A 16,025-nucleotide genomic window follows, 5' to 3' on the forward strand; every position below is an offset into this window, starting at 1 on the left:
AAGTGGACAGTTATATTGTATTTGGGCTATTGAAAATGGTCTATTACTGAGTTTGTGCATTGTGTATTAAAAAAGAAGGATCAGCGGGTCTATCGGTTTATCTAGAATATGAAACTGTTCTGGGTCTCCGCGCTGTCTGTGACCATGCGTAATTTGCGATTATAAACAGGGGGGCGATATCTAGGCCTATCTCTCCTTTGCTTTCACATGAGAGATGCATTTCATAGGCAAAATTAAAACAGTCTCAAAGTAAACAATTACATAGGCTACTTAGAAACAGCGACTACTTTAATATTTTTCCCAAAAACGGCATTTTGTGGAGTAACATGCCTGCCGCCATGGACTTGCGCCCTCTGTCCATGGTGCTGAAACCGCGGCACTACGCTTATGTGAAGCACGTTACAGTTTCACGATTGGCTTACAGGCTACAAAAAGACCAAACTATCCAATAGGCTATGGTTGAAGGCACTACCCTTTGCCGACATGATGAGAGTATAATATGGTCACTGTGCGTGGCATGGCGTCAAACGTTTCCTACTCGGTGCAAAACAATAACTCATAGCACCCGAGAAAAATGCCATGTTGTAAAAATGACATATAGACTATTTTCAATTTCAGTTCACTGCTCAGTGGGCCTATTACATGAAACTTCAATAAAGCTCATCCACATGCACGTCACAAAACAATAAACCAGGCGGCGGGACTTTCGATTATATTCCCTCCAAAAATGTCCGAATGTCACAAAAAAACAGTTATTTGCATTGTCCGTAATTATACCAAACTAAAAACGTATTCCCGTAGGCTAGAAGAAATTAAGTCTTCAGCTGCTATAATCCTCGTTACAAAACTGAAACAAAAATGCCAGCACAAATATTAGGCTACCTATATAGGCCTACCTATTATTGCATTGCGAGCTGTCCACGTGTGTGGTGCTATAGGGGCGAAATGCACTGGCAGCACTCGTCATTGAGTTTGGGAAATGTCTTTAGTGGGAGTAGGCCTATTTGAATGTCTAAAACACGTTGGACATGATGGATATTTTCAGTAGGCTATGCTTGGGGAAGTAGATCGATTATTATTTGTATGCGTTTTGTTTCACCGTCGAGCTTTGCCAAACGTGATGTGGTCCTGACATTTTACTGAATAGCACAATACCTCTACAAAACCGGCAGTAAATTGAATTGAATTGAAGTCTCCCAACATGTCTTGCCAATCTATGAGGATACGGAAAATCTAGCACATCACAAGCGGAGAAAGCGTTCCTTTGATAGAGAGGACCTGCGTAAAGTGTTGTAAAGTGTTGTAAAGTGTTGTAAAGTGCTGTGCGCACGTTTGGTTGCCGGTTTTACACATTACGGGGATAAACATGCCAGGTCCAAATTACTAACAGGAAAAGAGGGACGATGACAAAGGGGATGAATCGCCAGGAAGACAGGGATGATCTTTCTCGCAGAGTAATGTTGCCTGCAATGTTGTCTCGCCTGGTTTTGTGTAGGCTAGGGTTATGACATGCAATCCACCGCTGGACCAGCTGGCTATCAGCAATCGCCGCAAGAATCAAACCTGTTTCAAATCCTGGTCATCCCTCGTGAGTGTACTAGGCTACTCACGCATATAGGTTAGTTAAAACATTGCTACGACCCAATTTGACAGACTGTCCACTCCATGCGCAAAATACACAACGTCGGAAGGGATTCGGTTACTGACAGACACGAGGCACGAAGCGGTCCTCAACTTCAGAAAAAAGATGGAAATGTGGATATGCTACGTTGGTTCACTCTCTCCAGCAGTTCAAAACTAGCGTGTCACGTAGGTTATGCTTCGGAAGCATATCGTTTTTTTCGACAAAAGCGAAGCGCCATAAAGTCACAGTCAAGCTTCCAGGCTATATGCCAGCACAGCAGCGTTAATAAACTCCAAAATAGTCATTTGACATAGGCCTGGCAATATTACTGTGCAAACGAAGTGTGGGGGATTGGGGCAATAAAAACAGTCGGTGGTGGTAGTGCGCGATAGCTCTGTGATGGCAAGGGGGATTCTTTTGGCTACACTTCCCAACTCACGACTCTGGATGCAACCGAGAATCTCCACAATGAGGGAAATATAGGAACAAATATAAAATTGAATATGCTATATGCACAAATAGAGTTCATATCAATCAAACATTCTATTAGGTTAACAATGTCATTTTGAAACCGAATGAAGTGCCACATAATAACGGTCTGGCACACCCTCATGGCGCTGCTGCAGCGGATTGACATGAAGGAAATGTTCGCAAGCACCTACAAAAAATATTATTATTATTTTAAATAATAAAACGGTTCGGACAGTATCTGGTGGATACTGCCACTGTTTAAGGCAATTTAACTTGTTGAAATTTAGCCTATAGGTTTGGAAAGGTGTTACAATATTAGAATCTGGCCTATTCTCTGTATGCCTGTAGAACGCGGCGACTCCCTCTATCTACGTCGGATTCTAAATGTTTGTTTAAAAGAAGCCGCCGTTATTTTTGCCAAAGTTTTCTGAAAATGTTGTTTATGCAATAATTCGGTATTTTGACGTATATCACATCTAAATTGATGTATTGGGGTTCTTAAAATGAGATTTAGTGGTGTTTAACCTGCAAGTTACACTTTAAAGAATCTCTGGTATAATGGTATTATTCCAATTGTGCTTGAAAAATACATGATAGGCCTACGCCTTAATACCTAGCCTACTTTATTTTCTGATATAAATTCTGTTGCTGTCGGCTATTCTGGGTTGGAGCAGTCCGCTTCATTCTTTGAATAGAGCTAACGGAGACTCCTTGCATGCATTGAATTGATGGAATTCTGTTGGTTATCGTTTTTTTCCCTCGGGGGAGAAAGGGATCGTCACTTGTCTTGGGTGTTTGTACGTTCTTAGATATACAGTTGAAATCATATTAATATCACAGGAATCCTTCACCTTGACATAGCTCCCTCAGCTCAAAGACAATTTGAAAGTGCATGAAAGCCCTGCATCCCTATGCGGCCGAATTGAATGCTTTGATTATTTATAACTGCTACGCGACACGTTCGCTGGTGGTACAGTCCATTGAAGGGGTGTACAAAAACCCATTTAATTTGGTTAGTCATGCTTAAACACATTTAACAGACCATTAGTGACAAAAAAATACATTTGATTTTAGCTTTTGAGGCTTTCAGGGGGGTTCGTGGGTTAATCCTGAACCACCCCCCCCCCGTATTTCGCACCCTGGCTAAGGGGACTCCATTTATTCTCAACCTCAAGACTCCAAAGGTCTCCTAATCGAAGGTTTCCTAAAGGGGCGTTCACCCGACAACACATGGATACCGAAAAAGAACCCGCTTGATTTATCTCTCTCTCATATACGATTCTCTGCTCAAAGGCTTAACATTATTTCCAGATCTTCCTCAACTTGTTTCTTGGTCCTGTTCTAGTCTTCCCTTCTCTTTTCCCCTGTTTTCCTCTATTCCCCTCTTTCCCCCTCTTTTCCTCTCTATACGCTTGTAGTGACATGGTTTCTTCTGGCCTTGGCCCGTGAGCTTCTCTGTGTGGATGGTGTGTGTCGTTCTCACTGCTCGCTGTATTTGGGGGGCGAGGGGGGAAGATGTTCCTCTGGGTTGTCGAGGCGATGGATCTTCACTGAGGGAAGAACTGAGCAGCACGTGTGGAGGTCTGCTGCTGCTGATGCCGCCACCCTGACTCCCCTCCCTGGGCTGCAGGGTGTGTGTTAATGGTCTCTGCCAAATTCAGACAATGAGATGTGTGCGTGACTGCGTTCGTGCGCGTGTGCGTGCGTGTTAATGGTCTCTGCCAAATTCGGACAATGAGGTCTGTGTCTGTGTTTTTGTTTGCATGCGCGTGTGCGTGCTTGTTAATGGCTAATGGCCTCTGTGGAATTGAGACAACGAACTGTGTGCATGCCCGTGCATGTGTGCGTCCGTGTGTGTGCATGTGTATGTGTGTGCGTGTTAAAGGGGCATTCCACCGGTGGAGACATGAATATGTATTGAGAGTGGGTCATATATGGAGTAGATAATAGCATACATTTCTAATTTGGTGCCTTCTTGGTCGACAAAGGCAGAAAATAACTTTTTAGTGCTTGTGGATTTGTGACAACAATCCCCATAATGCATTGCAATGCTCAAGTTCCACAGGCCACACCCAGGCAGCTCTGCCAGCAACTTACTGGAGTCTCAATGCCAGTGATTTCAAAAGCACTGGAACACTGATCTGTGATGAGTCTGTTAGCGCATTAGGTCCAACCCCCTATGGGCGGGGTTGAAAGGGTGGGAAAAAGGTCTTGTTTTTCAGATTGTGTGCGTGTTCGTGTGCGTGTGCGTGTGTCTGTGTCTGTGTCTGTGTCTGTGTCTGTGTCTGTGTCTGTGTCTGTGTCTGTGTCTGTGTCTGTGTTACACACCCTTCCACCTTATTTGCCCTACTGTGTGTGGCAGTGACTTTTTTATCTTCTTTGTAGGGCTGTAACGATATTGTATCGAAACGAGAACTTGCGATGCACAGTCACAATACTGTATCGCGATGCAAGAAAGCAATATCTTGCCTTTAAAAAAATGTACAGTGGTGGTCATATACCCTGACAGAATCTACACTTTCTTGGCGATTTGTCACAAAATATGAAGGATTACACAAAACCTTTTTTTTTCACTCATTGCTAGTGACTGGCTTAAGACATTTATTAGCAATCTTCTGTGTTTACTCTTTCAAAATGCCCTATTCAACATCAGTTACCACTTTAAATTGTTTGTGGTAGTTGTGGATAAGGCTCTTAATTTTCTCAGATAACAAAACAGCCCATTCTTCCTGGCAGAATGGTTGTTTCCTATAATATCTTTGGGTGTCTTGCTGGAACCTCACATTTTAGGTTTCCTCTGAGTGGCTCAATGATGTTGAGATTCATTTTATTCTTTCTGAAGCTACTGACAGGTGTGCTTTCTGTTTCGGATTATTGGCATGTTGACATGTCCAAACAAGGGACCATGTGCAGTTTCAAGGCTGAGTGTCAAGTTTCCTCCAGTATTTTTCACAGGGTAATGTATTCATCATTCTGTGAGTATGGACGAAAAGTATAGTGCATTTGTAACTCAAATGTCCCCAGTGGTCCATCACCATGTTTCACACAAGGGATGGTGTAACTTTCATCATAATCCATGTTATCTGATCTCCAAATGCTGTGTTAATAGTGGCTGACTCCTGGCAACCCCAAACAGCCCATCTTTCCTCAAGTGCCTCTTTGCTGTACAGCTTGAATCATTTTTCCATGTAGTCCTATATTTCAACTGAAGTTATTTTTTGATTGTCCTATGCCTCCTGAACACTTTCCCTTGCAATGATGGATGAAATTGTGTTTGATCTACTTGCCAAATGGATTGATTCCTTCATATCGCACTTCTTAATTGAAATTCCAACAGTCCCAATTGAAATTCTAAATTTGTTTGACACTTTTTATGTGCCTTTCCTAATTCGTAGTTCAATTGTCTGCCCCTAAAGACCCTTTTGACAAATATTTTCCTTTCTTCATGATGTAGTACATGAAAACTGTCAGTGAAGCACTGACTAGAGGGATATATAGTTTTCTCAGGAGTCCAGCGACACACTGCCCTTTTATGCGCAAACAAATAACAAGACAACAGCTCAGAAGTGATGATGGTTAACTGTAATGTCCATTCAGACCTACTTGTGTGAAATTGTATGAATGTAATCAGCCCCAGCCCAATCACCAGGGTATGTAAACTTATGATCAAGCTTATTTGGTTAGTTTCTGTTGTTATTATTATTAAAAAAAATAATAATACCAGTTTCTTTTCCATAAATGGCTTCATTCAAACAATAGCCATAAGTGATAAACATAATAATAATTTATTTTCTCTGAAAAATGTCTAAAAAGCTAAATATTCTACTGGGGTACGTAATATTATGACCATCACTGTACATTAGTTGCCTACTGTATCCTATTTTACCTATGAACGATCATCAATAAGACAATGTTGGGGTGTATCAAACCATAGGTTAAAAACCGTGACACGAACTGAATCTCGAATTGAGTGTATCGTTACAGCCCTACTTCTTTGAAACTCTTCTAAGACAATTTCCCTGCCTTCTGGCCTCTCTCATCCTGCTAATCTCAAACATGTGATCATTCACTGTGTTGTTCTGTTTTTTTCATTCACCTTCATATCAACTACGTCATATACTTCATATCATAGCGACTACATTCTATACCATGCGGGACAGAGAGAGAGATTGCGAAAGAGTTTCTTCCCTTCAGCCATCCACTTTTTTAAAATTCTTAGGACATCTTTTTATTTTGTCATTATTCTTTATTTTCCCCCTTTGTTCAATTATTTACAGAGTAGAGAGCAATTGAAACTGTCATTTCACTGCCAATTGTACCAGCACCAGGAAAGCATGTTACAAATAAAAATCTGGAATCTTGAATATATTTTATTCTCTTTGCTAGATATCGACATCCGCAACATATCCGCTCAAGTCACTGCCCCCTCGGGCGGCACGGAGGAGGCAGAAATAGTTGCTATGGGCAACCACACCTATTGCATACGCTTTGTGCCACGAGAGATGGGCGTACACGTGGTCAATGTGAAGTATCACGGTCAACACGTCCCTGGCAGTCCGTTCCAGTTCACCGTGGGGCCACTGGGTGAGGGAGGAGCACAGAAAGTGTGTGCTGGAGGTCCCGGCCTTGAGAGGGCCGACACTGGGGTCCCAGGTAGCCAACTTTTATCAACTAAATGTACTTAGGGTAACAAGCTGAAAATGTCAAAATCTACTCAGACCCATGTTACAGTGTTATGAGAAAGTTTGCGTATACTTTTGGAAAATCATTACATCGGTTTATCTCTTGTTGAGCTTTTGAAGCGCTAACGTCATTTCAACATATGTTAGACCATAGGGTAAGAGAAATATATCAGTTGTGAAATCCTTTTAATAGGTGGAACAGAAACAATCTATTGTGGATTTAAACAAACAGAGGCATGGGCCTAGATATTGAGCACCACACTCCAGGGTGCCCAAACTTTCTCATATTACTGTAAATGTGCTTCCCTGTTCACACACAGTAATGCACACACCCTTGCAATAAAGAAATGATGTTGTGATTATGTGTGTGTTTTAGCCGAGTTCAACATCTGGACCAGAGAGGCAGGTGCTGGGGGTTTGTCTATCGCTGTAGAGGGCCCGAGCCGAGCTGAAATCTCCTTTGAGGACCGCAGAGATGGCTCCTGTGGGGTCTCCTACGTCGCCCAAGAGCCTGGTATGAATCTAGGGCAATGGTTTTCTCAACATCGGGGCCGAGGGCCGCGAGAGGGTGCTAGGGGGGCTGTGGCAGGTTAGCAGGAAAAGAAAAGCAAAACAAAATGAAAGCCTTAAGCGTAGATGATGTATAAGCTCCCGACACAGTGTGAAAACTGATGTGGAATAAGAGTCCCTATTCTAAAGTGAGGCATTGCCCAGCCCAGATGCAGGCATGTTGTTAATTAAATACAGCTGGAAAAACACGAAGACGGGGGATCTCGCATATGCCAGCATAGCCTATACAAAAGTTGTGCCCTGCACAAAAGCCCCATTCTTGAACCTAGTCTGTTCATCATGCATTTCGACTCGCTTTGCCTGATTTTTGGTGGCTCTCCCCAGTGCAGTATTTTGCCTCATGCTACGGTCGAGAAACAGCTCAAAGGTCTTATCGATCCACCATGCGCCCATCCATGCAACATTCAACATGGATTCAAGTTAATCCAAGTTGTGTCCATGTCCCAGACTAAAGCGGTAGGGTGATGAAGTGGTCTGCACACTGGAAATGAGCTCCAAAAAATAGGCCTAGAAACTTTATTTCTATATACAGGACGATGCCAGTGGTGGATCAAAACGTTGCCGTTTGCATAAAGACATAAAGTTTATATGTTTGGAGCTCATCCCCAGTGTGCAGATCACTTCATCACACTGTCACTGAACTGCAGGAATATCCATATCCGATCAGATTGCAAATAGGCCATAGCATATCCTGTCGTTTTTATTAAGATGTAGCCTAGGCTATGATGATGTTGGTTTGGTGTGTGACTTGAAGGAGATTTGCATCGAACGAGACTCAACCACCCTACTTTTTAGATGCGCTTATGATCTATTTTTAGCAGAGCGGTCCAAATTTCTAAATATGCCGATAGAGACATGCATTATATGTCGTAAAAGCTTAGCAAGTGTTGAAAATAAATAGGCCTACAGTACTTGTGCCTTTGGTTTCGGTCTTAACTTGAAGATGTTTCACAAAAGTCCGACCATGACGTGAGGTTAAACACACACACAAAGTGGCAACCACTGGTGCATGTCTTTGAAATGCCGACAGTTGTTGATTGTTGAAATTCTGGTAGTTCATGTGCGTGATTCCTACAACTTTAATGTACATAATATAATGTACATATATGTCTTCTTCTCGTATTTCATTATAATTATGACAACAATCAGCTGACATCGTTAGGTAACACAGACATTCTGTCCATTGCCATTGACTGTGTGCTGTTATTCAGAAATAACAGAGGGGCGAACATTGGGGAGCCCCATTCAAGTGAAAGGCGAATTCTATAATGATGTTGTGTCACATAATAATGAAAGTTAATTTGGCTTCTTCCAGTTTCTGTGTGCTTAAATATTTTTCCACTGTTTTTTTAGGTGACTATGAGGTGTCTGTAAAGTTTAATGATGAACACATTCCTGACAGCCCCTACCTGGTGCCAGTATGTGGATCTGGAGACGAGGCTCGAAGACTCACTGTCAGCAGTCTTCAGGTGCGACAAGGGACAGATATGATTTCATGAGCCCCTGGGCCAGACAACAAGAAAGGAAGCCCCCCCTCTATGGGTGTTAAGGGCAGGTTATACTCTCTTTGCAGCCTGTCGCCGACAGGTCAACACAGGCAGTTTAGATTTTTGCTAGATCACTAGGTCTGCGCTATGCGTCACGATAGGGGCAGCGAGAGGAACTCGTTCAAACTGCATTCAATACAAGGTGTAAACTGTTGCTTTGTAGCTACACAGACTTGACGACAATGAAAATGAAACTAATAAGTGTCAAACTACATTTTGATCGCACCAGCAGCCACCGCGGTAGTTAGGAACAAGGAAGTGGCTCATTGTCGAGAACAGGTCGCACGAAGCTAAATGTTTCCAAGGAAACTGTGTTCAACTATCCCGATATAACTTTAGCATCATAACTTGCAAGTGCACCCTCTATCTATCTGCCCATCAGGAGACAGGTCTGAAAGCCAACCATCCAACTTCCTTTGTGGTGCAGCTGAATGGCGCTGAGGGTACAATTGATGCAAAAGTTCACGGTCCGTCTGGAGCCTTGGAGGAGTGTGTCGTGTCCCAACTGGAGCAAGGTGAGGCCCTGCTTTAACCCTGTGAAACTTGAACCATGAAAGCAATGAGAGAAAATTCTATTTTTTTGGAATTTGCTTCAATATTGGTCCCTTATAAGAAATGTAAAAAAAAAAATTCTAAATTTTGTTAAGGTCGCTGAGATATTTAATGCATCATATATGATGCATCAGGCTTTTAATGAATGAAAATTCCAATTTCATGACCATTGAAAAATGACTTTTAATGCATTTACAACTTTTTTTTTATTTAAAAAAGTTGTCAGACAATTTAATTTGAGGATTATCTTTAAATATTTAGTGAGATCCTGCCATTTTTTTAAAGCCTATCCTTGTTTTAGCAGGACCATATTTTACATTTCCCACAGCCTGGTTGGGTAATTTTTTAAAATCTATGTAAAAACATAGCTGATCGAATGCTCAACAACCTATTTATGAGTGTAATATAGATCATTATTCATTTTTGATGTGTAATTTGAATATATGGGTCCATTACTACAATTACTACAAAAAAGACCATTTCTCCATTCACTTCAATGCATTTTTTACGAGATCATAATTTCAACATTTTGCATTGCATTTTCAAAATTGCAAGTAAAACCTGTTTCTTAAGACAATATCTTTGTCTTGAAGTAAAACAACTTGTGTGTTTTGTTAAACGATCGTCGTGGTATGCTTTGTAAGTTTCCCTATGGAGCAAATGCATTGATGGCTGACTTCCTGCCACCGCCGGATGGTGCTTATATGTCTCATCAGTTTTAGCACGATCTCTCTGCAACACGGTGTAAAAATATAAACTCTTTCTTGCTTAATTGCACAAAGCAAGTGTTCAAATTAAAGGATGTAGAGTTATATTTCGGAAATTTGTACACAAACCTTATGCAATTTGACGAAATCTCAGCGTCGGTCAGGGAAACCGCTTCTACCCCATTTTCCTGTTTTTCGCCGAGCTGTGGTCAACTTGTTGTCGACCGCTGCTCTCTTGTGGCGGTTTCCGTGTACTGCAGGACGTTTGGAAATGACACGCAGGATGTTTTTCAGATAGATTTTTTTGTGTGTCAGCGTGGAGAGGGCTTTGAATTTGATGAGACATATATGCTGCATCCGGCGCGATAGGGTTAAAAGAAATGTTTGCAAAAGAAAGCTTCAATGTTTGCAAGTTGAACAACACACAACTTATTTTGAATTTGATTGCCATTTCATTTATCACAAGTGGATAATTTGTGTGTAGGGTTCTTTGCTGGATGGATATGATTTTATTGCTTTATTTTATATCACAAAGTTGATGTTAATTCTTTTTTTATTGTAAGTTATTGTTTTGTGCGTACAGTGATTCTTCACACAGGCCCACATCCATCCTAAGTTGTGACAAATACCAAATAAACCAAATAACTTTGTGATGATTAATGAAACAAGCTGGACAGGATAGGATTCAACCAATGGCCAGCGAGGGTTGGACAGGACAGGCAGATACAGTTGGAGAGAACAGACATATGCTAACAGAAAGAGACAAGGACAGAGACTGACAAGCAGGACCAAGACAAACAGGACGGGAAAACAGTTGGACATTGGACAAACAAATGCAGTCAGACAAAAAAATGAGGGACTTGACGGACACAGACTATGCGCTAAGACGGCAATGACAAAGGCAATAAAGGACGACAGATAAGAAGAGCATAGGAGACATTTAGAAGTTAGGTAGAGCAAGAATGTGTTCATGAGAGGAGAGTTTTGCAAGTGACTCTTGATAGACTAGACATATACCAAATGTGCCAGATTTTAGAAGAAATATTTCCCTAGGCGTGGTAGAGGGAAAAGTTTTCATCTTTCAAGAAGAAAATGATCTTTATGCAGGATGTTATTGGCCTCCGAGTGGAGCTCTGTACATCAATACATCCGTGGACTCTACCTGGTCCATTGTCAGCCACTTTTACTAGTTCATAAAACCATTGAAAAAAATCTTTCTTGTTGAATGTTTTCTTGTTGAATGATTGAATGGTCTGAACATTCGATGTGAGTTTCAGTTCTGGAACATAGCAGCACTGCAGGATAATAGTTTTCTGGTATTTTCACCTTAAATTCTTCTCAATCTTTGGCAGTTTATTTGTGACATCGATGGCTTTGTAACAGTGTGTTTGATAGTTCTGTGATCACATGACCAAGGTCTTGGCGATTTCAAGACAGCCACATCTCTCTCGAAAACTTCAAATTGTTTATAGACTTTTCAGAGGTAGATTTTTTTGTGGCCCATTTTCCCAGAGGAAAACGAAGTTGCCTAATAATTAGGCACACCTGATATAGGGACTCATTCAATCATACCTTTTCTTATTTTACAAATATAAGTTTTCATGTTCATACAGGTTGGTGTTGGAAAATATACATCGAATGGACGGTCAACAACTTGTTTGCCTAGTAATTCTGCACACCCTATATATCGTGCAGCTCTACCAGTCACATTACTTAGCACAGTGCAGTTACAACAGTGAAGACATTGCTTCAGTGGCATGCCTGCTAGGGATGGCTCTGATTTAATTGTTTGCATATTGCATCTGAAGTTCTTATGTCACAAATATGCTTTCAATTCAATCTACTTCTCATTGATTTCTCAGATACATATGCCATTCGGTTCCTTCCTCAAGAGTATGGCGCCCACATTATTGATGCCTTTATGTTCTGTTGTAATTGTCTATACAGCCGCAGCAAAAAATGAGCGACCACAAATATTTCCACGAATGGAACTATTGGGTAACACTTTATTTTAGGGTTACATCTATTAGCACTAATACATAGAATATAAATGCCTATGTAAGTAACTTGAAAGGCATGTACTAAACAAAATCAGACAGTTGTTAGACATTTATTCGCAAATGTCTTATTCATGCACAATGAGGGATTTATTACCAATATAAACTTAGTAAGGACCTCGTAGACCTTAATTTATGAGTAAGCAGTAAGTGCCAGAATACAGTGTGTTTAAGCTCCTGGTACACTGTGTGAACAAACCCTGAACAGTGTGAAAACAGATGTGGAATAAGGGTCCCTATTCTAAAGTGAGGCATTGCTCAGTCCGGATGGCTTAGGGCCCCCGCACTACCTAGGGCCCCCACTCTACCCAGGCCCCCCTTGGGCAGCAAAGTGTAAGAAAGCGACTGTTGCTGACTTTAGGTCTCACCAACTCCACTCAATGTAGCACCGGTCAAATGAGGCATTATATAGCAAGGATTGGACATAAACTTCTCAGTGATGGTGGGGTGGTGAGATATTTTTACATACCAATTAGTTTTCATTGTAAAAACCCTACAATAAATGCAGTATATAACGATGAGTAATAGTTTAGAGGCAAAATTAAGCTATTCCTTTGTGATAAATAAGTTAATGTTTGAGAAATTTAGGTCTAAGAAGTGCACTGCATGATGGGTACGCCCTTTGTCAGAAATGCAATGCATGGCCAATCCAGCAATGATAATATTTCTGTTGTTACGTACATGGCAAATTGTTTGGATAACAACTAAATTGCATGAGTGAGGGGAGGAGCTAAGGACGTAGGTATGCTCAGAGCTGGGTAGGTTGTCTGTAGATTGCGTACCCATCATGCACGGCACTTTTTAGAGCTAATATTCTCAAACATTAACTTAATTATCACAAAGGAATAGTTACGTTTTGCTTCAAAACTATTACTCTTTATAATGTTCTGCATTGATTGTAGGGTTTTTACAATTAAAACTAAGTGGTACATGAAAAAAAATACATCTTACCACCCAGTGTTGTACCCGAACGCGTTCAATGAACGAAAGTTCATGAACAAGTTCATATTTTGAACGAACGTGAATTGAACGTACAATATTTACAAGATGATGAATGAACTATGAACGCGTTCATTCTGGAGCCCATGTTCATTAGTTCATTCCGTTAATTCCGTAGTTACCAGATGTCATTAATATTCCTGCAGGAACCGCGACTAAACACAGTGTCAGAGAGTCTAGTATTATGTCTTATCCATTCTCTCTGACAGCGTCTGACACCATTCTCTCAGACTGTCTTTCGTCTCATACAAAGAGGCAGGACCAAGCAAACAGCAGGCATAGCTCTACTTAAAATCAGAGCGGCCTCAACCATCCAGCAGTGTGCGAGTTTTCTGACCTCCCGGTGACTTTTTAGATTAACGCTTCTAGCGACCGTCTTCTAGGCGTTTGGAATAAGTGTGGAGTGCTCTCGCTTCACTATTTAAGTTAAAATGCACTGCGCGCAGCACCAACAACAAGAGAAAGCTGTCTGCTGGCATGTTGCAGGATGGCAAATTTTGCGCATGAGACAGAGAACAACAGTGCAGGAAAACGTTACAGAATCCACGCATCCGTTGTAAGTCCAGTCCATACAGTAACCGAAAAGAAGTGAAATCGCTCAGCACACACAGTGTCTAAACAACAAACACTGTTAAGGACTACTACTGATAAACCACTCATAATGCAAAACTAAAATACAGTAGACTAATATCTAACAATCTCATTGTTAAAACGAATTAAATATGGGCCTTTTCCAACACTGCAGAAAACAAGGACTATACTCTCTATTACTACTACTACTAATAAACCGCTGCTCTAATGCACAACTAAAATACAGTAATATCCAGCAATGTCATTGTTAACACTAATTAACCCATTAAATAATGGCTATCTGTGGAGCATTTATATGGGCTTTGTCAATGAATTATTATTTATTTATTTATTTTTTTTGGGGGGGGACTGAAATTAACTAGTTCATTTATTTTGTGAACTATGAACGAACTAGTTCATTTTGAGAGCTGTGAACTTGAACTAGAACTAGTTCACGTAGAAAATGAACTTTCCCAACACTGTTACCACCCCACCGTCATTGAGAAGGGTATGTCCAGTCCTTGCTATATAATTGCTCTAGCCTGGCTCTCGTGCAGACCCTTAGTGATTCGTGCATCTTTGTTACACTTTGTGAGCTCGCACGGATGAATATCCATCTGCGTATAGATGTATTTTGGCAAAATCCGTGCTCCTGGACACAGATTTTGTGTCCTTAACATCCGTGTCCAGAAGCACAGAATTTTTGGACATCATGTTGCAGTGTCCCATGGAAAACGCCTGAAATGTGATCAAATGGAAGAGAGGTGGTCACAAGCCATCAAGCAAAGCTCAGCAACTTGAATCTTTGCACCAGGGGCTGGAATTAAATCATTCCAAAACTATATGAAAGACTGGTCGAGAGCATGCCAAGATGCATGACAGCTGTGATTAAAGTCCAGGGTTATTCTACCAAATATTGATTTCTGAACTCTTCCTAAGTTAACACTAGCCTGCTTTTACCAGACCACATTAATTACTTAGTCATTAATTTTTGGTCTGGATCCTCTGTGCCCTGGAGCACTAGGACAGGAGAAGTGAGCTCAGCTCTGGTTACCTCCGCCAGGAGGTAATGCTTTCGGTCGCGTTGGTTTGTCTGTCTGTCTGTTTGTCTGTCAGCAGGATAGCTCAAAAATTAATCAACGGATTTGGCTGAAACTTTGTGGAGTTGCCGGTAATGAGCCAAGGAACAAGTGATTTAAATTCTGGTGGTGATCCGGATCACGAACCGGAACCAGGACTTTTTGAAGATTCTGTCAGCAGGATAACTCAAAAAGTTATAAACGGATTTGGATGAAACTCTGTGGAGTTGTTAGTAATGACCCAAGGAAAAAGTATCCGGATCACGAACCAGAACCAGGACCTTTTAAAAGTTTCTTTACCATTGCTGGCCTATAAATCTAGACGCCGCTAGTGATCACAAATTTAATTGCTGGACAAGGCAAAACATTCCAGTTTCCAACTCCACAAAAAGAAGGCAGAAAGACTTCAATGAAAACAAGGTGTAACATAGTCAAATGTTCTATCAAGCAGCTTCCTTGGCGGAGGTCTGTGCTCTCTGAGTGTTTCTAGTTTGAAATGAGCTCTGACCAAACGCTGACAGTTGACTTAGGTTATTATGCAGTGCTTTCGCCTATTGGCAGATGACACCGGTTGTCAGTGCTGCCAGATATACGATAATTTGTGCCATAATTTTGTCCTCTGTACTATCAAAAACACATGTTGTATGATCATTTCAGAGTTTTCCTTCAGTTGACTGAAAGCAAGCATTTGGTTTGTGAACAATAATATCCTCCCAAAAGCCCCCAAAAATGATAATTTTGAGATTTTGATAAAATAGATTAAATATTTTACATCCGGCAACACTGCCGATTGTCTGAACGCCGGCTGGAAAGCGCTCCCCATAGAAGGGTAATCAGACCATTCGCAGATTACGAAGTAATTCAAAATGAATGGTCTGACCTGTCCGGTTAAGTTAACACATTACTATTATGTTGTTTTAAAGTGAATATCATATGTTTTCTCTGGATTGTTTTTTTGAGGTCTGAAGACATTGCATTTTTGTGTTATTTTGACGATCCAGAAAAAACTGGTCTCTTCGAGGCGGTCTTTCAATTTTAGCAGCACATGTATGTCCAAGTGTTTGTTCTCTGCCTCCGAAGCATAAGACAAACCCCTTCGGTGCAATAAAAGTTTTCATTCATTCATTCATTCATTCATTCATTCATTCATTCATTCATTCATTTATT

General features: G+C 41.0%; 1 protein-coding gene across 4 annotated transcripts in view; it reads left to right on the forward strand.

The window, feature by feature from the left end:
• flnbl (filamin B, like) overlaps positions 1-16,025 on the forward strand; it is a 249,417-nt gene that overhangs the window by 207,708 nt on the left and 25,684 nt on the right. For all 4 annotated transcript variants that reach the window (XM_063216182.1, XM_063216181.1, XM_063216183.1 and 1 more), the window contains exons 42-45: positions 6,482-6,748; positions 7,154-7,291; positions 8,701-8,816; positions 9,277-9,409. In XM_063216182.1, coding sequence (XP_063072252.1) covers positions 6,482-6,748; positions 7,154-7,291; positions 8,701-8,816; positions 9,277-9,409 — 654 coding nt within the window. The remainder of the gene's footprint in view (positions 1-6,481; positions 6,749-7,153; positions 7,292-8,700; positions 8,817-9,276; positions 9,410-16,025) is intronic.

This window comes from Engraulis encrasicolus, chromosome 14 (assembly GCF_034702125.1).
Source record: "Engraulis encrasicolus isolate BLACKSEA-1 chromosome 14, IST_EnEncr_1.0, whole genome shotgun sequence".
Lineage (NCBI taxonomy): Eukaryota > Metazoa > Chordata > Actinopteri > Clupeiformes > Engraulidae > Engraulis > Engraulis encrasicolus.